The sequence below is a fragment of the Leucopleurus acutus genome, assembly GCF_964270905.1.
Source record: "Leucopleurus acutus genome assembly, chromosome: 2".
Classification (NCBI taxonomy): Eukaryota; Metazoa; Chordata; class Mammalia; order Artiodactyla; family Delphinidae; genus Leucopleurus; species Leucopleurus acutus.
Window position 1 is genome coordinate 135,508,379 of NC_139143.1, and position 25,657 is coordinate 135,534,035.

The following is a 25,657-nucleotide window of genomic DNA, read 5'->3' on the forward strand; positions in this document are numbered from 1 at the left end:
TCATCTTTACTATCATTACTCTGAATTCTTTTTCAGGTAGTTTGCCTATTTCCTCTGCATTTATTTTATACTCCAATTTAAAAAAAAAAGAGTGACTCTCTCTCTCTCTCTCTAAATGCACAGAATTTCTTGATTATAGACTAAATTCACCTATTTCACTAAATACAGCCAGGGTGATCTCTAAAATAGTCAGTCAGTTGACACTCCAACAAGAAAAGCATAAGAAGTTCTCATTTCCCCACCAGCACTTGGTATTTTCTGACTTTCTCATTTTGCCAATCCGGTACATGTAAGGTGGTATTTAATTGTGGTTTTATTTTCATTTTCTGATTTCTTATGAGGCTGAGCTTCTCTTCCCATATTACTAGCTGTGTGACTTTCCCCTTCTCATACTTCACTCATTTTTTCTGTTGTGTTTCCTGTCTTCTTCCTGACTTGCAGAAATAGCTTTTATATTCTAGATATTAATCACTTGTTAGTTTTCAACACCAAATATATCTCACTCCAGTCTTTCAATCTCTGAAAACTTTGTGATGTGTTTGTTGCACAAACATACTTTGATGTGGGTAAATTTATCCAGAGTTTGTGTATTTTGAGTCTTGTTTATGAAATCCTTCCATTCTGGGGTCACAAAGATACTAAACTACATTTCCACCCATTGGCTTTTGGTTTTACCTTTCACATTTGGGTTTTTAATCCAAATCTAGCTAAAGCATATTTTTTTTAAGGGAATAAACTTTATTATTTTTTCCACACAGTGAGTCCATTTTTCCAAATGTGGTTTCATCCCTGTCCCACACCAAGTTCCACACATTCATGGGTTTATGTCTAGGTCAGCTTCTTCACCAGAACACACTGGTTACATTACGAGGCTCTGTGACACCTGATTATTCGGTGGTTAAAGTCCCTCCTCATTTTGCTCTTCTTTTTACAAGTGGTCTTGGGTATTCAAGAAACTTTATTCTTCCATATAGCTTTTAAAATCAGTTTATCAGAGTCCTCAAAAATTTCAGCTGGTACTTTTATTGGAATTATATTAAATTTATAGCTCAATTTAGACAATGTTAAATTGTCCCATTTATAAGTATGCTGTCTGTTTGAAATTATTTAGGTCTCCTTTTATATCTTTTAATGGAATTTCAAAAATTCATCCTTAAAGTTTTAATGCATTCTTTTTTAGGTTAATTCCTAGACACTTTATACTATTAGTTTGCAATTTAAATGGCATCTTATTTTCTACTGCTTTTTCCAGTATTAATTTGTGTATGTTATTCTTATTCTGGCAGACCTGCTAAACTCTCTAATGAGTTCTAATAATTTGTCTATTGCCCTTGTTAAAATTTCCATGTAATAATCTTATTAGCTGTACACTTAAAATATCTTCTCTTTTCAATCTCTGAATTAAATCTTAGCTTTTTTTTTTTTTTTGCTTTTATCTTGTAATTTTAGAGAGAATGTTCCTACATATCTTTATTACGATGATGCTTGCTGCATGTTTTTGGTAGAAAGTCTCAGCAAAGCTAAAAAGTTTTCTTTTCTTCATAGCTTTCAAATAGATTTTATTTTTATAAAATACTACTTATGTGGGCTTCCCTGGTGGCGAAGTGGTTGAGAGTCCGCCTGCTGATGCAGGGGACATGGGTTCGTGCCCCGGTCCGGGAAGATCCCACATGCCGCGGAGCGGCTCGGCCCGTGAGCCATGGCCGCTGGGCCTGCACATCCGGAGCCTGTGCTCCGCAACGGGAGAGGCCACAGCAGTGAGAGGTCCACGTACCGCAAAAAAACACCCAAAAACAACAACAACAAAAACTATTTATTTACTAAAAACTTTGCTTTACTGAATATTTTTCTACATCTGTTAAGAACATATCCTTTTTTTTCTCTTTCAGTATTAAAGTAATGAATTACAATGATGCATTTTTCTGATAGTGATCTATCTTTGTATTTTTGGGAGCAACACCTGCTTGATCATTCTGCACTCGTTTTCTTTCCTTCTATTATTTCTTTCTTTTTTAATAGACTTTATTTTTTAAAGCTGTTTTAAGTTCATGGCAAAATTGAGTGGGAGGCACAGAGATTTTCCACACACCCCTGCCCCCATACACACATCGCCTCCCCCACTATTGACATCCTGCATCAGAGTAGTACATTCTATAAGATTCTCGATAAATATTTTAGAATACTTTTTCCCTTTCATTTACTTTTTTTCTCTTATTGGGACTCCTTTTAGGTGGTTGTCATTACTTCTCTTTTTATTCTTTCAGTGTTTTAAGTCTTCTCATTTTTCAAATTCTTTTCCCCTTTTGATGACTTTTCAAAGAGTTTCTCATCCAATCTTCCATGTACTCTTTCAATCTTCAGATGAGTCCTTTCTGCAATCCAACCCATTGGGTGAGTTCATTATTTCAACAACTGAACTTTCCATACTGAATCTCTTTATTTGGGCCTTTTCCACAACCACTTATTTCTGATTTATGTTCCTAGCATCCTCTCTTATCTTTCTAAGGATACTTATTATGCTTATTCTAAACTCTTGCTCTTTCTGTTGTGCTGGTTATACTTCCTACCATACAGGTAGTCCCATTTGCTGCCTTTCTTTCTCAGAATTTGTGCCCCTCAGATTTCTACTAATTTTCTCCTTTGGGATCATGTTTTATTTTCTTGGATTGATCAGCAGCCTTGGCCTTTATTTTTCTGTTGGGGGAGGAATGAAAGTTTAGCCAGAGCTCATGCTCCTCCAGGTAAGTTTAGGTGGGGTGGAAGAGCTTTTCAGAGAGGAAAGCCAGGGAGCCTGTAGTGATTCACCCTAAGCTCTGCCTGTCTCCTGTTCCCCGTAGGTGTACCTGGCAGCTCCAGAACCTACCCATGTCTCTGTGGATGGCACTGCTCTTCATGGGGGGTAGGGCTGTTATTCTCTTTTATAATTGCCAGGCCATGGGATGGGTGGCAGAAGAAAATCACAGGCACTCTTTGTCAGGTTCCAGGGCTTCCATGAAGTTACTCTGCCCTGCCCTCCAGACTTTCCTGCCCATAGTAAAAATGCCCAGGTGATGGACATCTCAGGGCAACAAGGGGAAGAAAAAGGAGTGCAACCAGCAAGTGCTACCTCAGCCCTCTCCCTTCATCACTATTACCCATCCACAGGCACTCAGCCATCCAGTTCTGTCTCTCCTGTGGTTATCTTCAGGGAAGGTTTGGTGGTGAGAGCCTGGAACCTGTGTGTTGGCTCCCTTGCCAGGAACTCGAATTCCCCAGCCCTGGTTCTTTATCTTCATTTGCCTTGGTATCTTATTTTCTGGCTATGTCACAAGTTTGCTTTTGTTTTGTTTTGTTTTGGAGAATAAAATGTATTCATTCAGTAATATGTATTGAGCACCTAGGGTTTGCAAGACCCTTTGCCAGATGATGGGCTAAAATAGCCAAAGAGCCTTTCTAACCACTGCTCTCTTTGCAGTTAGCTAAGTAAATCAACCTGGCATTGCCCAGCCTCTGAGTCACCACACTTGGCAGGAACCAGCCTGAATTTCTTCTCCATCATGTTTGCCAGGGCATGCTCTCTCCTTTAGAACTCTGCTAACAACTCACCTCTCTGACACCTTTCAAAGTTATTCCTTTAGCCTCTATCATTTGACTTCCCATCTCCATTTTCACTGAGAACTTCTAAATAGAGTTATGGAGTCATAAGGTATTTGGAAAAAGTGCCCACCTAAGAGACAGGTGGCTTGGTTTTTCAGTCCAGCTCTGCCACTAATTGTGTATATGATCTTGGCCAAGTTACATCACCTCCTGGGGCCTCAGTCTCTGACATCTGTGTGGGCCTCTATTTATGGCTGTACTGCTTTCTGTTTCTTGCCATAGTTTCAAGAATTCTTGAGCATAGGGACTGGTCTGAAATATTAAATATGTTTTACTTGTTGACTGGTGGGTTTAGCACACATTCAATTTTCATCATAAAACAACAAAATCATTCTAGTGCTTCTTGATATGCAATGCTGTGGCATATACCTTTTGCAACAAAGTTGTCCCTACTTTCTCAAAATCAACATAATTCTGCCTCTTGGGGTGTTATTTTTCTCTTCCTAGAAGGAAAGCTTTTTATGTGAGTAGTGTGAACATATATTGAAAGAGAGGGAGACAAAAATCATGGTACGCTATTCCTACAGATCATGCAGAATTTGCATAAGACAAGAGGGCTCCAGGATGGGACCATGTGGTTTGCAAATCTGTCCTCCAGGTCTCGCTGGGGTGCACAACTACTCTTATTGGATGGTTTAGGTGTGGCATTAGGAGAGACAATAGGCTCTTGAGATTTCTGGGAGTAGGACCCTCTTAGTCACAGCTCAGTTCTAGAGAACTGTTTCAATATCCTACTTTACCACCCCTCCACGCTCCTCCTTATTGAGCCTCACCCTTATTTAACACCTTCCATTATGAGAGGAAGAAGTGTGTCTCTTACATCTTTTTTGCTACTGGATCCCATCATCTTTCAGCTCCCCAGGAACTTCATTCCATTAATGATCCCCTTTCCCCTTTACCTTCAACTCTTTCCCACCCCATTTCTCCTTTTCAACTTATATGCCTGCTCAGACCTCACTTGAAAGCAAATCCTCACGCTCGCACACCTGCACTACTTCGCCTGGCTAACACCATCTTGTCTCTCCATTTCTGTTCACATGTAGCCTCCTCTCTAAGCCCATGCTTCAGCTTTTCTCTGTTCCTAGAGTGCCCTGTGCACACCTCTAATATTACACTTATCCTGTACTGCAGTTTACTTGTTTATATGTCTATCCCTCCCACTAGACAAATATCAAAATATAACTGTAGGACCTTGACTGTATTTTTTACCTCTTGTGAATTCCAGTTACCTTATATAGTAATCTCAATAAATTTTTGTTGAATCAATAATGTAGAGGCCAACTCTAAAATAATGAATGTGTCATTTTGAGAAGCTGTTTCCAAATCTAAATAAAGAAGCTGGAATGGGCCCAGAAACTTCAAGAAGCTTATATCCTCAAGACCCATCTGCAGTGAGGTTTAAAGAAGTAATGTATTTTGACATACTACATCTTAACAAGAGCAGGATACTAAACAGTGGTAAGATCTCAATTTCCCCCCAACAGAATTCCCTTTAAAACTTATATACATACTACTTATTCATTGAAGAAAAAAAATTTAAATATAAAAATTACCTGTAATACCATATTGTAGATATGGTTTCTGTTAATATTTCCATGTACATTCTCCTAGATTTTTTTTACTATGTTAAAATGTGTATTTGTGTAAATATATTTTTTAAATGACATCATACCATGTATACTTTTGAAAGCCTACTTTTTCACTTATTATGTGCATATTTCCATGCTAATAAAAACATAGTTACAATATCACTTTAATGCTGGAGTGGGATTAAGGTGGGTGAGGGTCATGATATATTTAACCAATCCATCCTCTATTATTAAATATTTAGGCTTTGAGGTGTTTCATTATTGAGGTGTTTCATTATTTCAAAAACATTTCAACAAACATTTTTGTGCTTACATTTTTTTTTAAGCTCATGCCTTATTATTTGCTAGGACACATTTCTTTTGTTGTTGTTGTTGTTGCATTGGGTTTTTATTGCTGTGCATGGGCTTTCTCTAGGTGCATTGAGTGGGGGCTACTCTTCATTGAGGTGCGCTGTCTTCTCATTGGGGTGGCTTCTCTTGTTGCAGAGCACAGGCTCTAGGCACGTGGGCTTCAGTAGTTGTGGCACGCAGGCTCAGTAGTTGTGGCTCGAGGGCTCTAGAACGCAGGCTTGGTAGTTGTGGTGCACAGGCTTAGTTGCTCTGCAGCATGTGGGATCTTGCTGGACCAGGGCTTGAACCCGTGTCCCCTGCATTGGCGGGTGGATTCTTAACCACTGCGCCACCAGGGAAGTCCCGAGGACACATTTCTAATGGAAAAATTTCTTGATCGAAAGATATGTTCATATTTAAAGTTTGTTAGTGTTACCAATTGCCAACTTTCTCTTAAGAAAGTTGTACCAATTTACACACCTGCCAGCAGTATACAAGGGTATATTTTCCCCACACTCTCACCAATATAGGTTATGCTAATTCTACTTACTCTTTCTCGGTCTGGTTTGACTTCTCATGTTTTTTCAAAATTTGCATCTCATTGATTGCTAACTAGGCTAAAAATTTCATATCTTTATTATTACTTTTATTTTATATTTATGTTTATGTTATATTTATTTTATATTTATGTTTTGAGTAGCCTGTTCATATCCCATGATCTCGTATTATTTGAAAACTTATATATACAGATAATCAATCCTCTTTTCACCAAAAATGTAGCATACACTTTTCTTAAATTGCTCTTTGCATTTTAAAGCCTTATTTATGGTGTTTTAAAATTTTTTACTTTACTATGCATAAAGTTTGAGATTTTTTTCCCTATAGTTAATCCATCTTTTCCTTCAGGTTTCATGCCTTCCCCACATGAGGCAGAGATTACCAGTTACCTACCAAATACTCTCTCCTCAGCTTCTTTAGCAAGGGAACAATGTATTTCTGAGCCTCTTGTGCAGTTGGGTGTGATCAGGTGACCAGTTAGGGTCAATGACTTGCAAGGGTTGTTGTGTGACCTGGGGCAAAACTCCTGAAGAGTGAGAGTTGAGGCTTCTCCCTTCTTCTTTTCTGTTGCCTAGAAGGAAACAGCTAGAGCTCCAGCAGCCATCCTGGACCACTTCCATCTTGTGGATGGAAGTCAACTTGGCAGTGGGTACGGAAGGAAGGAGCCTGGAGTCCTCACAATGTTATGAAGCTGTCACACTAACCCTGGGCTGTCCACCTCCAAATTTCTTTTATACAAGAGAATAAATAAGTCACTGTAGTCAGGCCTTCGGTAAGAGCAACTCTTACTCCTAAGAGCGATTCCTAACTCATATGCCAACCCAAGGTTATATCAATATTTATTTGTATTTTTATCTACTATATTACCTCTACATTTACAGATGTACGACTGAAATGACATATAACCAAGGTTCGACAATGTCTATAAGATAATCATTTTTGGTAGAAGCTTCTTCAAAATGATAATTGCTAGACCCCCATGTGGATAAACTGTTACACTGAATTTTAAGGAAGGATCTAATTATAGAGTTTTATTCTATCAGGCATTTTTTGAAAAAGTTAGGCCAATGATCTTGACTTGAAATACGTTTATTATACAGATCTTGAGAAATAGCTTTAATATCTATTTTTTTTTTGATGAATTACGGGCTTACATCCTAAGTTAGTTTTCAGGGGATGCAACTATAAAATGTGTGTAGCTAGTTGGGAGGTTTTCAGTGTAGATAATTGGATACATATCTAAATTTGTGTAATAAAGAGCTGTATTATAGCAAAATTGTACTATAGTTCCATAACAGCCAGAATTTCATTTTAATACTATTGGTTTTAAAACATATTTTGACTATAGGTATGGTTTTTCTAGAACTTGACAACACATATTATTCTTGCTTCTGGAAAAATGAGCCAGATAATAGCGTTCAATTTAATGTAATGAATATTTCCTTAACTAGTATTTATTAAGCACCTGCTACGTATTAGTCTCTGTATTTAATCCCACAATGACCTGTAATTCAGGTAATAAAATCCCTAGTTTAGAGAGGGGGAAATTGAAGCTCAGAGGTGTTAATTCACTCGTCCAAGGACACTCACTGGCTAAATGGAAATTTCAGACGGCCTCTGAAGGCTGTTGACTCCAAATTCTAAACTCCTGTGTTACTCATACCAGGCCCTTGAGCTGGACCTGAGGGAGATAAGAGATTAGTAAAACAATTTCCTTCAAGTAATATTAAAGAAAATTTGGTACTTACCTGCCCCACACAGGTCCGTTATGTTAATATGAGTGGGCAAGGAACTGCCTTTCGAGTTAGCTGCAGACACGGACACAGCCCAGTTCCCAGTTCTGGGAATGACCCAGGTCCAGGAGGTGTGTTCTGTGATGTTCTGTAGTGTGGCTTTCCCCCCTGCTACCTCCTGCAAGGTCACTCGATAGTGGAGGATTTTTCCTTTTGCCTCTGATAGACTCAGATTCTGCAACAAAACACATCTCCTTACTATGTACTCTCAGACAAGGTCACTGGATGCTCTATGCTAGGACCTCATGACTACCAGCAGCAGGTGGCTACACTGGAGTGACCTTTTTATTTACATCTTCTCATCTCCTCCACTGCACACTTTCATGTCTCCACCCAGCCCCGCCACTTAGAAGAAAAAATCAGTTAACATTTTTTAAAGCTAATTCTTAAAAACATATTGATTTTCCTTTCTTGTTTCAAAGTGACACTTCCTAATAGGAGAAAACTCAATTACATTCAATGGAACAAGTGAGGGATCTGGACTCAGAAGATCTGGGTTTGAGTTCCAGCTCTACCAATCACCAGCTGTGTGACCCTGGGCAAGGCATTCAGACCCTCTGAGTCTCCATTTCCAAATTTGTGAAACACACACACGTATATATTTTTACATAGAAAGTGCAATGCTGCTCCTGAAATCAAAAACAAGCTTTCTAAGAGCTAAACTAGTAAAATCCATACTTAGTGAATTGGATTAGCCATCTGTGCTAGGAAACTAAGACACTGTTTATAAATGTGTGACTAACAAGTTTTGGAACTGCAAGAATTCCAATTGAGATGGCTTGGGAACAATCCCAGAAAGTAAGCAGAAAACTAATTATTTGTACTGTAACCCTGTTTGGACAAGGACCATGGGAAGCAGGAGCATTGGAAATGGGGAGTTGCCAAGGCCTGTGTTGGCAGTGCCTGTCCATGCCTAGTGCAGGGAGAGAAAGGCATTGCTCACCAGACTTAAGCATCACAGTTTTCTTGACAAGACTCTTCCTTCCATGGGGTGTGGGGTGGCCTCAAGCCGCTGAAAGACACACCTTAGGGTTGGCAAATGCCCCTTTCTCTGGTTCTCTGCTCCCTAAGCAATCTTTTAATAATTTGGTTTCCTATGTCATTTATCTGTCAGGAGAGGCTGGGCTAACGTGAACATCTGGTTCACTTAAAATTTGTATTTTTCACTTAAAGTGAAAAAATTGGCCTTCTGATTATAATTTGGCTTCTGAAATAATTAGCATGCTGGGAGAGGATGCTCCTATCTGCTGACTCAAGCCTTCTGGTTGGCCCAACAGCTGCAATTCTCACTATAAATTAATGCATGAACATCCAGCTTTTTATATTTCAGGCTCTAGGAGCTTGAATAATGCAGATCATGCCCTAGGTACCCTTCTGGATCCACAAGGCCCAAGACTGGGTCATAAGCCATGGTCAACACACTGGGTGAATGCCATGTTGTTGGGGGCATTTTTGGGCGCACGTTCAGCCGTTCCCTAGAAGACATCCTGTGTCCTGGCAAGAACCAAGAAAGTTAGCGCTGCAAACGTCCATCAGCTGATCTCATAGGCCCATTGTGTGGATTAAAACAAGTGAGTGCTTTTGACATTGTGATGTTCTGAACTGTTATTAATAAACATGCCCTTTGTCATAGGAGAAAAAACAAGATAAATTAAAGCAAAAGCTGGCTAGGGAAGACCATTCCCTCAGCTCTCTCTCACTCCATTCTTCCCTCCCTGTCCCTTGTGCAGCTCCAGAGGGAGGACTGTCACCCCCATCCCAGGCACCCCACCCAAAGGCACTCCCCAAGAGTTAACTGGGCTCACAAAGCTCCCCATTCTTGCCAGGAACCCAAGGGGCAATAGGGAAACAGCCTGCATTACCACACACTCATTATTGTTCACAGACACCTCAGCAATCTCATGCAATCCAGCGGTAGAGTGCTGACAGAAGGGAGGAAACGTCAAGTCCTCTTGGATCCAATGAAATCCAGCTGATCCCAGTGATGTAGTAAACAGAGGTGTGGGTTGGAAAGATGAGTAAATGTTCCCAGAGGGCAGGGAAGGGCTTGGACCCACCTTGCATTAGTTTTGAGTTGCAAATATCAGTGAGAAGGTGAGGATGGGGCCAAGGAGTTAGACAAATAAATATGGTATCCCTTGAGTTATGCTTGTATAAAATGTCAAGCTCCAGTTTGGCTATAAACATCTCTCAGATAACTGGTCTCCTTAACCAAACTGGAAAATGGGTCTAACTTGTCCAGCAGGGTCCATAGAATAAAAGATTCAATGAGTTCAATGAGCCAGTGGGAAAACAGGTATTTAGCTGGAGGGGCACTCAGTCTCCTGAAGCAACTAAAAAGAGTGTGATTAGGTTGGTTAAAAAAAACCCAGTCACATCAAGTTTGCGAATCATGTATATAATGCATTACCCCTTGATGACACCTGGCCCTGACGGAATGGACTATCATCCCAGAACAACAGAACAGGAAGGGGTTCTACAGATTAACAATGAATTCAGTGTTTCATTTTATCAACGGGGAAACTAAGCCCTGGGGACAAGAGACGACTTGCTTAAGCCCACTCAAGGGACAGACAGAGGGGCTGAGAGTGGAATCCAGGGCTCCTGACTTCTGGATTCATGACCCCTCCACTCTGACTCACTGCTCCCTCTAACGGCAAGCGTGAGACAACGAACTGGTGAGTACGAGCGCCATGTTGCATAGTTGGATCCCCATTCACCCTTCTGGCCCAGAGTTGCAAAGCAACTGGAACATCAACAGTGGGCATGAGGTCAGCAATTCGGGGAGAGTGGAGATCCAGAATTCTTTTTTTCCAGAGCCAACGAGCCCTGAGTCAGAAGGAGAGAAGCTCTGAACCGAGAAAAACCTTGGCCTGAGGAGCCAGCTGGGTCTTCTCAGATAAATTTATTTTTACTCTAGTGTTTGTTTATTTGGGTGGGTGAGAAGGGGGAATCTATCATTTATTGGGCCATACCATGAGTCAGAAGCTCTACATCCTGTCATATTTATTCCTTATAACTCCTCATTCTGATGAGGGCGCTAAAGCTTAGAGAGGTTAAGAAACTGACTCAAGAAGTCCCTACAGATCTAAAAAAAAAAAGGTTCTGAAGAACCTAGGGGCAGGACAGGAATAAAGACGCAGACTTAGAGAACGGACTTGAGGACACAGGGAGGGGAACAGTAAGCTGGGACGAAGTGAGAGACTGGCATGGACATATATACACTACCAAACGTAAAACAGATAGCTAGTGGGAAGCAGCCACATAGCACAGGGAGATCAGCTCGGTGCTTTGTGACCACCTAGAGGGGTGAGATAGGGAGGGTGGGAGGCAGGGAGATGCAAGAGGGAAGAGATATGGGAACATATGTGTATAGCTGATTCAGTTTGTTATAAAGCAGAAACTAACACATCATTGTAAAGCAATTATACTCCAATAAAGATGTTAAAAAAAATTAATTAGGGCTTCCCTGGTGGCGCAGTGGTTGAGAGTCCGCCTGCCGATGCAGGGGACACGGGTTCGTGCCCCGGTCCGGAAAGATCCCACATGCCGCGGAGCGGCTGGGCCCGTGAGCCACGGCCACTGGGCCTGAGCGTCCGGAGCCTGTGCTCCGCAACGGGAGAGGCCACAGCAGTGAGAAGCCCGCGTACCGCAAAAAAAAAAATAATAATAATAATTCAAAAAAAACTCCCTACAGAAAAGTAATGCGAGATTTTAGTGCGCCCCCTGGTGGATATGAGAGAGGAGGGCGATATCCAGACGGAGTCTGGGGTCCCTAGGAGCATCTCAAAGACAGGGTACTTCTTGTCCCTTCTTGGGCAGTGCTGAGAGTGGGTTTCAAGCCAGTGGTCCTACTGTTGTTGTCACCCTCTCCTACTGGTAAGAATACACTAAAAAGGAAAAGCTGTCCACTGCCTCTCTCCCTTCAGTCTTCTTTCTGCTCTGCCCTGTGGAAAATGATCTAAACTTAGTGAGCGTAGCCTTTCTGACTTCGCTTTGTCTGAGAAGCAAAGAGTGAACAGCTCCCTCATAAACCATTATAAGAATTCTGCTGCCTGAAAAGGCTTTCAGCGTCAAAAATAACTTGGTGAATGTAATCCAAGAAAGGACAAAGTCTGATGCATTTGTGAATGCGTGCCCCGTTTGTGTTTTGAAGTATATTATAGGAAAGGTGTTTCTGTGAATTGATAAATCATTTCCTCTTAAGACTTCAAAAAAAACTACTGTACTTAAAGTAATATTTTACTTCTGAACTTCCCCTGATACAAATAATAACTTTTAAAAAACAGTTAGAGCTTAGCCTGTATCAGAGAAGAGAGTCTGTAATCAAGACCCCTTGGAAAGCTGGGCAGTTTGAATACTTACTAGTCACAGCTTTATCTGTGAAGATTTTTTGGTTTTTTTTTTTTGGTTTTGGAACACTGCTGACTTGGTTCTTGTTATTCGGGAAGATCTTTTGCTTTTCTGCTCCGCCACCTAGCAGCCACATGACCTTGGGCAAGTTATTTCACCTCTCTGAGCCTCAATTTCCTCATCTGTAAAATGAGGATAATTCTATATCCAGCATAGGCTTATTGGAGGATTCAATGAGCTAAGGGAAGTAAACTGTTTCAAAAGAGTGTTTGGTGCATGAGAGATATGAAGACACTTGGTGGGTACTCTTCTCTCACTTAACTCTAATATAAAAAGCATCATAATTGGCACTTTTCCCATCATACTTATATGGCTCTTCTATTAATCTTGACCTGGCTTATACCACAGCTCTCTATGGAAGTTTCACCAGTGCCATACAGTTGATTACAAAGTACATGCAATGTGTGGGTTTAAGTCTGGGTACCTTGACTTCAGAACTTATGACTGCCTTCAGCAACCCCAGTCCAAAGTGAAGACAATCCTCACCTGGAAGTTTTAAAAATCACTGTACTGGAAATTTCCATCTGTGGATCTATCTCCCCACTAGCCTGTCAGTTCGTCTTTGCATCCTCGGTGTCATGACCAGTGTCCGCCTCCTAAGAATGACCTGGCAAACACTTTTCACAGTTCTTATTTTCATACCAACCTCATGTTATATATACTTTTATTGTCTGCACGGTACTCATGAGGCAAGTAAGGCACAGAGACTTTAAGCACCTTGCTCAGGAACACACAGTAAGTGGTAAAGCTGGAGCTTGAACCCAGCTAGCACAGCTGCTCTATCTGGAGAATGAAGTCTTAACTGCTGGCATGCTGGCACGTAGTAGGCATCTCCCAGGTGTTCCGCTACTCTGAACTGATTTAATTGATAGTCATACCTTCTGGTCGTTACCCGGGCATAATGATGTCTATCTTGTTTTACAGCTAGAAAACAGCAAAATAATGGAAACTTTTAAAGAGCAAAGCTTTAACTCCCCTTCCATCTCTGTTTTCTATCTTCTGTTAATTCTCTGCTACTTACTCTTATCTTTGTCACTGACCACATTCTGCTATCCAACCCAAATTCCCTGCATTGCATCTGGTACAGTATGTGTGACTAGTAAGCAAGGGAAAGCAACCTGTTCTGTCTGAAAATATCTCCAGAAATGCTGTGCCAGCCTGTGATGAGACAGGGTTGGGAAAGGGAAGGAGAGAGAGTTGAATACTGCAGCAAAACTAATCTTCCCATCTGCTGCTTTTGTATTTAAACATTGATTCTGAGGTTGGATACCTCCTCTAATTATATAAGGGCCTCAGGCTCCTGGAAGCCAATCTTCCCTGGGGATTTACAATAGACCTTTGTCCTCCATCAATATAAACCAGGTTACAAATAATACTTTCTACTTTTACTGAATCCCTTTCATATGAGGAGGCCAAAGAATTCATCCCTTCAGTGCAATGTGATACAGGTTGGAATATTCTTCTTTCACCAAAGACAAAGACAGGGAGAAAGAGACCAAGTGAATGTACTGGATAAGCCGCTTCTGGTCTCAACAGTCTGAGGCTGTGCTGTAAACTGGTGTACGGGGCTGGCTCTTTTCTCTTTCTTCTTGACTTCTATGGTTCGAGGGTAGCTGTTTATCCAAATGAATTACTTCATTGAACAAGTGAATATAAAACACCCAGTTTTTTCCCCACCTTTGGAACCAAAAGATTCCCTATCTCTCTTCTATCTTGCTTGTTAAGGCTCAGGACACTGGTTGTTGTCCACTACAGGAGGGAGCTCTGCAGCCTTCAAAACGGGGCTCTCCTGACCTGAGACGGGCTGCTATCTGGAGGGTGAGCCCCTGGCCACTGTGCCATACTGGCACTTAGTAGACACACCAGTTGTCAAAGACATAGTAGGAAAAAAAGAATGTAAAATAGCTCATTCATATTTTTAAAATCAATTACATGTTGAAATGATAACATTCCAAATATATCTGTAAGTAAAATATATTATTAAAATTGTCCCCCTGTTTCTTTTTACTTTCTAAAATGTGGCTACAAGAAAGGTTTTTTTTTCTTTTTTTTTTTTGCTGTTCGCGGGCCTCTCACCGCTGTGGCCCCTCCCGTTGCAGAGCACAGGCTCAGCGGCCATGGCTCACGGGCCCAGCCGCTCCGCAGCATGTGGGATCTTCCAGGAACCGGGGCACGAACCCGCGTCCCCCGCATGGGCAGGCGGACTCCCAACCACTGCGCCACCAGGGAAGCCCTACAAGAAAGTTTTAAATTATGCATGTGGCTTGCATCCGTGGCCTGCTTTATATTTCTATGGGATAGCACTTCACTAATGTGATCCTTCAAGCCGAAGTCGTGTCCCCAGGGGTTCTCCTGTCAAATGTTCTCCCACCCTTGTCCTGACTAACTTGTTCTTCTGGGGAGCTCCAGTATTAACTTCTCTTTTTTTTTTTAGGGTCAGAAAACTTTAATAACACCTGGACAGAATCAATACTAACAATTTAAGGGGCAGTTTATACGTGATATTTTCTAAAGATTTAAACTATTCCAAAAGATTTTATCCTTAAAATTGTTTAAAAAAACAAGCTAAAAAACAAAAACTTCACCCTATTTAACCCTCAGCAACTCGACTGTGGACTCACTTTACCCACACCTCGAAATCCTTCCAACCAATTAAGAAACTAAAAAGCAGAAACTCACGTGGGATTCTGACTGTCAGGCCTATCTTTCGATGTGTAGACTCTCCTATGCCCTTTGTCCTTCTGATGCTCCATCTTTTAACTGCAGTGACTCGCTCATTGCCTGAGCTCCACTTTGTTCTATGGTTCACAAAGTTAGTCAGCTGCATGGAGAATGGACGATGCTGAAATCTGCAGTATTACATTCTGAAAGGTCCTCTCTGACTCCTCACTCCTTCCCCTGCCTGGCCATCATCCTCCCCAGCCGAACCTTGAACCCCTCCTTGAACCTGAGGGCCCTCACCACCTCCTTGCTATTTCTGTCCTCCTGCTGGACTGTGAGCTCAAGGGCATGGAGCCTGGACCTGGCTTGTTCACTTCCATATCCCCACATGCAGCACGGGCTCTAGGCCTAGAGGGGTTTTCATGTATGTGTTTGCTTGAATGAATAAACCAATGAGTGAGTGAATGAAGGAGTGAATTCAGCTCCATCTGCACACAGGTATTTCTCTTCCAGACCCGTGGCCCAAACCACCATTTCAGAAAGTTTGTGACTTGCTATGATCGAGACAGTGAGAGGACACTGAAGAAATTTACAGAGGAAATTGGAAAGGTTAATGTGGCTTTAACCCATCGTCATATCTTTTCATACATCATCTCCATATATATTTGAGGTGACTTTCTTCTTAAAGGATAGAAGCTGTATTAACTGAAGGAAAAGTGTGCTGGAATCATGGATTGAAATGCTTTGTCAAAGCAAAGGAAACGGTATGAAAGTTTGTGCAGAAGGAGATGATAGAGTGAATCTGAGGGAAAGAATTGGTGACACTCCTCCCCCTACCCCTGAAAGGGCTCTAACCCAACACTGAGGCTGTTGCTAACACAGCAACAGTTTCTACCTGTTATTGCATTTACTGTTTTAACAACATCCAGGTGTTTTTGCTTGATTCATAGATTAGGTTCTACTTTTTGTCTTCAACATAGAAAGTATTTTTTCTCTTAAAAGCAACTATGGGGACCTCCCTGGCGGTCCAGTGGTTACGACTCTGGCTTGCACTGCCAGGGGCATGGGTTCGATCCCTGGTTGGGGAACTAAGATCCTGCAAGCTACGTGGTGTGGCCAAAAATTTAAAAATAAAAAATTTTTAAAAAGCAACTATGGCAAAAAATAGTACAGGATATTTTTGAGGAAATGGAGTTTTTCGGAGAAACCAAGGTGTGGGAAAATGAGTAACTATGTGGGAACCAGAACATCAAAGGTCTCCTTTACCCTCAACATATTCGCACACCCACCTTCATAAATCACACGCATATAGATACATTCATACACATTCACACTCAAACACCCACACATATACACCCACACTTATACCCACATGTATCCCACACACACCTTCACACTTACTCACTGCGGAGGGTGATTCACATGTTGGACTTTAACACCTAATGTGATGGTGTCAGGAGGTGGGGCCTCTGCAGGTTGATTAGGCCCTGAGGGTGGAGCCCCCATGGGTGGGATTAGCACTCTCTAAGAGACCCCAGAATGCCGTCTAGTCCCTTCCACCACGTGAGGATACAACAGAAGTCTGCGACACAGAAGAGGGCCCTCACCCAACCATGCTGGCAGCTGGATCTCGGACTTCCAGCCTCCAGACTGTGAGAAATTGATCTCTGTTATTTATAAGCCCCTAGTCTATGGTATTTTATTATACTAAGACACATCCATGCCTAACATACATGCCCGCACACTCACACACGTACTCACATATACACACCCACACACTCACATCCCTCCCACGCATTCACACACATGTGCACTCACATATACAACACACATGCACACACACCACTCCAGACACGCACATTCACACATCCTCAACTCCCTCCACACACACCGGGGCTGCACCCATTCAGCACCAAGCTGTTCTCCCCTAGTGTAAACATCCTACAAAAATGAAAGGTCATCTCACTTCTCCCTATCTGCAAGAGAAACGTGTTCTCCGTTTGTTCACAGGCTGATGGGGTTTTACTTGGGGCTTCCTCTGGTGTCAAAGCCCCAAATTCCCCTTTGCAGTGGCGGGGCGTCCCCCTTATCTGGTTTCCCAGTATTGATCAAAGTGAAAAAAGAAAAATTAGCCACCACACACGTCTTTGCTTCCTTTCCCCAGTGTGGTCTGACTGAGGCCCCACCACAAAGCACTTGATCCGGCTACAGTGTTTCTTTCTAGCCTGAGGTTTAGATGAGTTCTTTGTGTCACAGCACAGCCCTGTATGTGAGACTCCCAAGCCTGCCTAAGGGGTGCAAGAGGAATCCCCAGGCGGATGAGTGGGAGAGGGGTGGTTCCAGAGGGCAGTATTTCCGCCCAGGAAAGGCTTCCAGCACAAGCACCACATCATGGAATCCTCTCATGGGAAATCACTTCCCCTCCCTAGACCTCAGTTTCCGTGTTTGTAAAACGAGTGTTAGAACTACATGCTGCTTAAATGCCCTTTGGCTCTAGAGGTCTGGGATTCGTGGTTCTGGGGTCCAGAGCAGGACTGCTCATCTCAGCAACTCCAGCCGGGGTTTAATTGCCTCTCCCAGGTGGGTGGAGAGGCAATTGAAGAAGCCCAGGATTCGACAGAGAAGGACTAAATCCTGTCATGACCCTATAAAACTGAAGACTGGGTCCAACTTTCCTTTCTCAGGCTGGACAATCACTGAAGGTTTTGAAGGTGCCCTGTCATGACTACCATCTGGCACAAGGTTATAGAAGCTTCTAGTATTTACATTTTTGGTTTCTTATTCAAATCGATTCCAGTCCAAAGCATCCTTCTTGGGCCCACAATTCTGGCTCCACAAAAGGAAAGATTTTCTAACTTCTCAATAAGAGATGCCATCGAGGCATGGGCTTCCTCCAAAGCGATTCTCCCTGTCCCAGAAGGTCCCAGCTATCTGTCTGTCCTGGCTGGGCTGGGAGCAATGTTTATGAGAGAAAGCGTGGACTAGCAGAGCTTTAAAGCCTCTTTGAATTTCAAGGCTTCATTTTAGAATCTAAGCTTCGTGAGGAATAGCGACAGGATCAAGATGAGTAGCAGAGAGGAGTTTGCATACGCAAGCTTGCTAAGCATTACCTGTTGGCTAACAAATAGTTATTTTGACTTTGCTCTGACGTTGGTTTCAGGGTACCCTGCTCGTGCCTGTTCTAAATTCTCTCTGTGACGGTATACACAGATATAGCACCAGGCACACTGCTTACCCTGTTAGGATAAAAATCATGATGCAGTATTATTTAATTTTTCCTTGGTGGCCCCCGTGATTTTTCTGCGTTTGTGTCTTCTCATTGACTGGGCCCTATGACGGCCTTGTCAGCTCTGCAGGTACCAGGCTCATTACCCTCATTCTACCGAGAGAAACCCTAGAGTAGAGAGGAGTGAAATGGGACCAGAACAGAGTATCTTTTCAGATAACTGTAAAGTACATTTGGGGAGGAGGGATCTTTATGGGAGGAAGGATATTTGTTTTAACCAGTCGCTTACTTCTGAAAATGAAAACCAATAGCCAGGAATTGAGCTGGGTTCTTCTACACTATTTACAAATCACGGCTGCTCTAAACGCCTTGCTTTAGGAATAATCTTGCTATTAACAATGCTTTATTTTAAGATAAATTTTAAGCTGCAGTTTTAGTTTCGAAGGGAAGAACTTGATTATGACTCACCAAGCTATTTATAGTAGACTCCTCTTATGCCAGACATTTTGTGTGTGTGTGAGAGAGAGAGAAAGGGAAAGAGGGAGCAAGAGCTCATTTCTTAAAACTGAAGAAGATTGCAATTATCAAAATCTATCCAGCTAACCCCACCAGAGGACTTTATTAGTCTGACTTCTGGTTTCATGCTCATCAGCTTCATAATTCCAAAACTGTTTATTTGCCCTTAACTAGAAGAACTGTTGTAAAAGGGATGTAAGTTTTGGGAAATAAAACCTCTTCTTATGAACATGCCAATCAGTAGCTCAATTCAAATAGTTATTTTTTTTGGACAAAGATGAGTCATGCTGTAGCAGAAAGAGCGCTGGATGGGTTTCAGTCCCAGCTCTGCACTTAGTAGGTGGGTGACTTTGAGAAGAACCTCCTTTCTTGGACTCTCAGTGTTTTCATGTGTTCGTGGGGATACTAGTATGTACCTCTTAGAGTTTTTGTAAGGATTAAGTGAAATGATAATGCCAGCTTTCAGTACTCTGTAAAACTTTTACATTTTGTAATAACATTAGGCCTCACTGTTTTCTGGAAGGTTGTCCAGTTTACTACTGTTTTACTACTATTCGTAAGGGCTGCTTCCTTTTCCTATTCCTATTATTTTCTACTATTATTAGTATTCCTGAGGTAGAGCAGCTTTTTTTCCATCCTTTCCCTTTTCAATGACCATAGAAAACATATTGTTTTCCATTTGGTTTTTTTTTTAACATCGTTATTGGAGTATAATTGCTTTACAGTGGTGTGTTAGTTTCTGCTTCATAACAAAGTGAATCAGCTATATGTATACATATATCCCCATATCTCCTCCCTCTTGAGTCTCCCTCCCACCCTCCCTACCCCACCCCTCTAGGTGGTCACAAAGCACTGAGCTGATCTCCCTGTGCTATGCAGCTGCTTCCCACTAGCTATCTATTTTACATTTGGTAGTGTATATATGTCCATGCCATTCTCTCATTTTGTCCCAGCTTACCCTTCCTCCTCCTTGTGTCCTGAAGTCCATTCTCTACATCTGTGTCTTTATTCCTGTCCTGCCCCTAGGTTCTTCAGGACCTTTTTTTTTAGATTCCATATATATGTGTTAGCATACGGTATTTGTTTTTCTCTTTCTGACTTACTTCACTCTGTATGACAGACTCTAGGTCCATCCACCTCACTACAAATAACTCAATTTCATTTCTTTTTATGGCTGAGTAATATTCCATTGTATATATGTACCACATCTTCTTTATCCATTCATCTGTTGATGGACACTTAGGTTGCTTCCATGTCCTGGCTATTGTAAATAGAGCTGCAATGAACACTGTGGTACATGACTCTTTTTGAATTATGGTTTTCTCAGGGTCTATGCACAGTAGTGGGATTGCTGGGTCATATGGTAGTTCTATTTTTAGTTTTTTAAGGAAGCTCCATACTGTTTTCCATAGTGGCTGTATTAATTTACATTCCCACCAACAGTGCAAGAGGGTTCCCTTTTCTCCACACCCTCTCCAGCATTTATTGTTTGTAGATTTTTTGATGATGCCCATTCTGACTGGTGTGAGGTGATACCTCATTGTAGTTTTGATTTGCAAGAAACCATATTCTTAAACATCCACAGCTTTAATTTCCCCACAAATGAATAAGTGAGGTTGCATGGTCACTGTTGGGCATATTGTATGAATCAGAAGAGAAGGTGTACTGAGTGGGGTCAAAGGGTGGACATGCTCGGGGATGGGAGGGAACCTTGATCTGACTGGAAGTGGGTGAGGGAAAGATGTGATTGTGTAGAGGCAGGAAGTCAGAGTTCTCACCCTTGTTTGGGAAAAATAAATGACACAGAATCAAGCATCATGAGGATCTGGCTGAGAAAATGAGCTCCAACACAGACTCTGAAGGCTCATACCAAAGCCACTATGGAAACAGAAGGTCTTTTTCTGGCCTTGAAACTTATCATTCAAATATGTAATTCTCTTCATATGTCAATTATACCTCAATAAAAACAAAACAAAAAACCCAAATCTATAATTCTCCTGAATTTTAAGTGGACACTGCAAACTTACCTTCCAGAAAAGAGAAATCTGTTGTCTATTGTAGTCAATGTGCTGTCTCATGTACCAGATATCTAATGTTCCAGTAGGCTCTGTTTTGAAGGGGAAAAAAAAGTTTCATATATACATATATATCTATACAATACGAAGACTTTGGAAGTCAATTGGTTATTCATTAAATAATTCAGGGGGAGTAGGATTATAGGATAATTTCAATTTTCTTTGTGTCCCAGTATCTTCCTTTTTCTGCTGTTACACAATGAACATGTATATATCTTTGACTACAGAAGTCAGAAAAAACAAGGTTACCTTGAAGACAAATTTTAAAAAATGACGAGGAAATTAGATTCTTCACTTACTCTTAAAACGTGTATTAGTAAAACAACTCAAAGAAAGTACGTCTGGTTAATTCTTTTTTATTGGAATGCAGAAAGAATTCTCAATAGAAAAATAAACATAAATCATGAGGGAAACATTTTTTTGATCCTGTAAAAATACAAAATACAAATGATGAACTTTGTGTTCATCTCCGTTCCTGAACTTACACTGGAGTATAATTATTTGGTTTTATGATCACTAGACAATAATCTATTTGTAAGGAGGCCTATCTCATTCATCTTAATACTCCTCATACCTAGCACAATGCTTAGAATGTAACAGACTCCCAGTTACTCTTTGTTAAATGATGAATAAGCAAATGAAAAAACCAGGCAATATTATCTACTTGATGCTGAAACACAGGCTGAACTCATAGAAGAAATAATCACCAATCCATAAGACGATGGTCAAATATTACCTAATTTAATTTGAGAAAGTCAATAGAACATACTTGAAAAGAAACTGAATAATCAACTCCTGTGTCTAAGAGTGTGTGTGTGTGTGTGTGTGTGTGTGTGTGTGTGTGTGTGTATGAATGGGTCAAGTAGTTTTATTTCTCCCACTGTCAGATTTGTTTTGATTTACAGCCAGGGGTGGAATCAGCAGAAGCAATCCCTGAAAACAGGCTTCAATTGCACCAACCTTACTTGTGTAACAGTGACATTCAGAGTATATTAGGGTGAGGCTATCTTGGGGTTCCTTTTGGAGCAGCAAGTTCCATTTAACCAGATGGAAATTTCCAGAAACTAAGTCCCATCTGGAGAGCAGAGGACAAACAGCCAGAGAGGGGAGAAGAGAAAGAAGGACAGGGAGGGAGCACATGTCCCAGCACATACTATGGGCAGGCCCTTTGTGGGCCCATTCAATTACATCTCCCGTCCTCCTCAGCCCCGTGATGCACTAGCTTCAGTGCAGTGGTTAAAGTGTGAGCTCCAGAGCCAGACTGTCTATGGGCAAATCCCAGCTCTGTGATCCTGAACAAATGTTTACCATGTCCTCAAGCCAGGTTCCTCATCTGTCAAATGAGGACAGTAATTCTACACATCAGATGGGGCTGTTGTGAGAATGTAAATGAACGGAAGAGTGCTGACACATGGTAAGTACTCAGTAAATTTTGCTGCTGTGTTTTCTTCCTTTGAGAACTGAAGTACTGAGAAGTTAAGGAACTTGATCAAGGTTCCAGAACTAATCATCGGAGAAGCCAGGCTTTGAACACAGCTCTGTTTTATCACATAGCCTGTGCTCTTTGCTCTGCATGATGCGGTTGCCTGGCTCTGTGAAGGGTTATGATTTCTCTATAAAACTTACATCCTCCATCAGGTACACCTTTCTATTCTCTTGCTTTGTCACTTCCTCTTCCTGCCTCTCTCGCCTTTGTCTCTCTTTTTTTATATCTAAACATTCACTTCTTTTCTTCCCCTTCTCTTCCCACCAGTGGTAGTATTTACCCTTGCAGCCAGGAATTAGAAGTAAGAAATGTGTACAGAAGACATTCTGAAAGTGCTCTCAATCGTTCAGGATTACAGGGAGCCAGGAGTCAAGCTCAGAACTTTTTTTCTGCTAGTCCAGATGCATAAAAGGAAAAAAGCACATGCAACAGAAGGAAAGGGGGCCTGACATTTATTAACCACCTACCATGTGCCAGGTAATCTTTGGATACTTTATATGCATGATCTCACTTAATCCTCACACGAGGCAGAGGGTACATGTGATTATACCTGTTTTGCAGCTGAGGACAAGGAGGTTGACAAATGTTAAGTGATTTACAAAAAGCGTGGAGCTGGTGATGGCAAAGCTAAGAGCCGAGCCCAGGTCTCACTGTCTCCAAAGACCCCGCTCATCCATTACAGCCCACCGTGTTGAGCAAAGATCTGAACACTCCACAAACTAGATAATCCAGACATTGACTACATAATCAGGATTTGGAAACTTGGGTGTGCTCAATGTCAAAGCCAGTGGACGTGTTCCATGGTGCTAAATGTCTTCAGTAAATTACATATTGGTAAGAAATTTAAAGGGAACACTCATTGCCTCATTGCCTCTCATTGTCACTCATTGCCTCTCATTGTCACTCATTGCCTCTACAACCTACCAGATTATCACAGAGCTAAGAACCAAATTCTAGAGTCATATTTTGTTCAAAGGATATATTGCAAGTGAAGCTGAAATTTTAATGGTGCCCACTTGCAGCATAAGCCTCTATGGGAGAGAAATCATTAGCCAAATCTGTATGAGTGTCAAGTATAAAATTTCATGACCAGGAATGTCAAACCATTTCTGCTCAGAGCAACTTAAGGGCTAATATTAGAGACAATCTTTGACATTCAACTGTCATAAAATCACTTAAAGTCCTAACCTCAGTGTTATCTAACAAAAGACAGATAAAACTACTATGGGTAGACGAGAAAAGGTAAGTCAAAGGCCCATATGTCCAAGTGACAAAAAAAAGATGGGTACAAATGATTAAAAATATGAATATTGAGAAATGGAAGTCAGTTCTCCTGAGATGAATGTACCTTCAAGGTAAAGGAAAAAACCACTGGGTTAAAGAGGAGGGAATCACCAATATGAAAAAAGAGGACATCCTAAATTAAGCAGAAGATCAGTTTAACTGACCTAACTGACCTCGAGGGCTCTTTCAACTCTAAATCCCAAGATTCTAGGATTCTGTGAAACAGCACATGTGGTAAATAAATCAGGGCCAAGCCATGTGCTACTTCTGAGGTTAGCATCCGTCTCTGAAGCCAAGGCAAGTGCAAGGGCGTAAACAAGAGCAATTGAATTGCAAGTGGAAAGCAATCCCTCCACAGAGATTTGAGCAGGCAGTGGAGTGGAGTAGAAAGATCTCTAAGAACAGTGAAAATGGAGAATTTAACACAAAGTAAATATGAAAAAGGAATATCTTGAGAGATTTCAGGTAGTGGGCTAAATTGAACCATGAGAACATTTTGGTCCAAACCATGTTCCAAGCAGGACAAGATAGAGATAAGTTATTTGCCATCTTGGTTACTCCACGTCCACTCTTTGGGCTGTGATACGTTTCTCTAAAATCTAGTTTCAAATAACTCAAACAGATTTACAAACACCTATTTGCTTAAACAATTTTTTAGTGGTATACTCTTGCCTTTATATGTTACCCCTTGCTATGTCTCCATGGGAAGCCCTACACAGATGCTCCCACCCTTCCTCCTCTTTGATAACTTTCAACACTTGGTTCACTCGCTCTTTCCACTCCTTTCTGTCACTATTTTTGGTGGCTCATCATCCACCCTGGTGTTCCTTCCCAATGGCTGGTACTGTCCCTCCCTCCACTTCCAATGATCTGATTCTCTCAACTTCTTCACTGAGCAAAAGGAAGCAATCAGAGAGGGATTCCCTAATCTTTCCACCCTGGAAACTTTCGAACTTCCCCATCAATTCCCTAACACAGCACCCCTACTGATTTTACTGTGGATGAAGCATCCCCACTTCCATCAAAGACCAACCCCTTGAGTTCTGGATCCCATCCTCTTGCTCCATCAAGGATCTCTCTCCCACCATTATCCTACTTCCTGTATCATTAATTTCTCCCTCTCTGCTGGGACCTTATCATCACCTTGCAAATATACTGTATTATCTCTGATCCTAAAAGCAAAAACAAATAGGGAATTTCTTAATACCACATCCTGCTCCAGCTACTGCCCAACATCTCTGCTCTCCTTCACAGAACTTCTTGAAGAGTTGTGAATTGTCACTGTCTTTATTCCCTCACCTAACATTCACTCTCAAGCAATGCCAATTGATTCTGTCCCCATCACACTACTGATGCTGCTCCTGGTCGGCAATGAATGCTATTTTGCCAAATCTAATGATCACTTCTCTATTCTCATTTCATTGGATTTATTGGCAGCATTTGACATAGCTGAATACTCCACCATCTTTTCTTTTCTTAAAGAAACATAACCTTTCAACATCCAGATCACAAGTGAAGAGCTTGTTTCTTAATAGAAGCAGAAATGTTTCATCCATACTAAAGTCAATGGAGGCCTCATGTTAGAGTGCCAAGGGAAAAAAGTGAGTTGCAAAAGATTACATACACATATAATTTTGATTAAGCTCAAAAATAAGCAAAACTAATCACTGTTTAGAAATACATACATTTCTGAAAGTTACGAGAAAAAGTATGAGGATGATATAAACACACAGTCCAGAATAGTGGTTACGTATAGTGAAGTGTGACACGGTAAGAATATATTGGTAATTTTATAGCATTTAAGCTGAATGGTGGGTTTCTAAGTGTTCATTTTATTGTTACACTTTGTAATGAGAAAGTAGCTTAAAATAGGATAGTCAGAGTAGCAATGGAAAGAATGAATGCATTTTGAATGTTTTAGAAGAGTCAACTGCTGGTATGAGGGGATAGGAGAAAAGGAGAAGTTAAGGATGATTTCTGCATTTTTGACTTGAGTAGCTAGGAAGATGGTGGTGTCAATTACCACGATAGGAAAGATTGAAACAGAGGCATTTTGGAAACATTTTGCTTTGGAGAAAAAAATAAAAGTG

At 41.3% G+C, this 25,657-nt stretch overlaps 1 protein-coding gene across 4 annotated transcripts in view; it reads right to left on the minus strand.

Moving 5' to 3' along the window:
* Positions 1-25,657, minus strand: part of IL12RB2 (interleukin 12 receptor subunit beta 2) — a gene marked incomplete at its 3' end in the record, with an annotated part of 68,946 nt that overhangs the window by 26,429 nt on the left and 16,860 nt on the right. For all 4 annotated transcript variants that reach the window (XM_082865635.1, XM_082865634.1, XM_082865633.1 and 1 more), the window contains exons 7-8: positions 20,750-20,829; positions 7,862-8,081 (exon numbers count right to left, since the gene is read on the minus strand). In XM_082865635.1, coding sequence (XP_082721761.1) covers positions 7,862-8,081; positions 20,750-20,829 — 300 coding nt within the window. The remainder of the gene's footprint in view (positions 1-7,861; positions 8,082-20,749; positions 20,830-25,657) is intronic.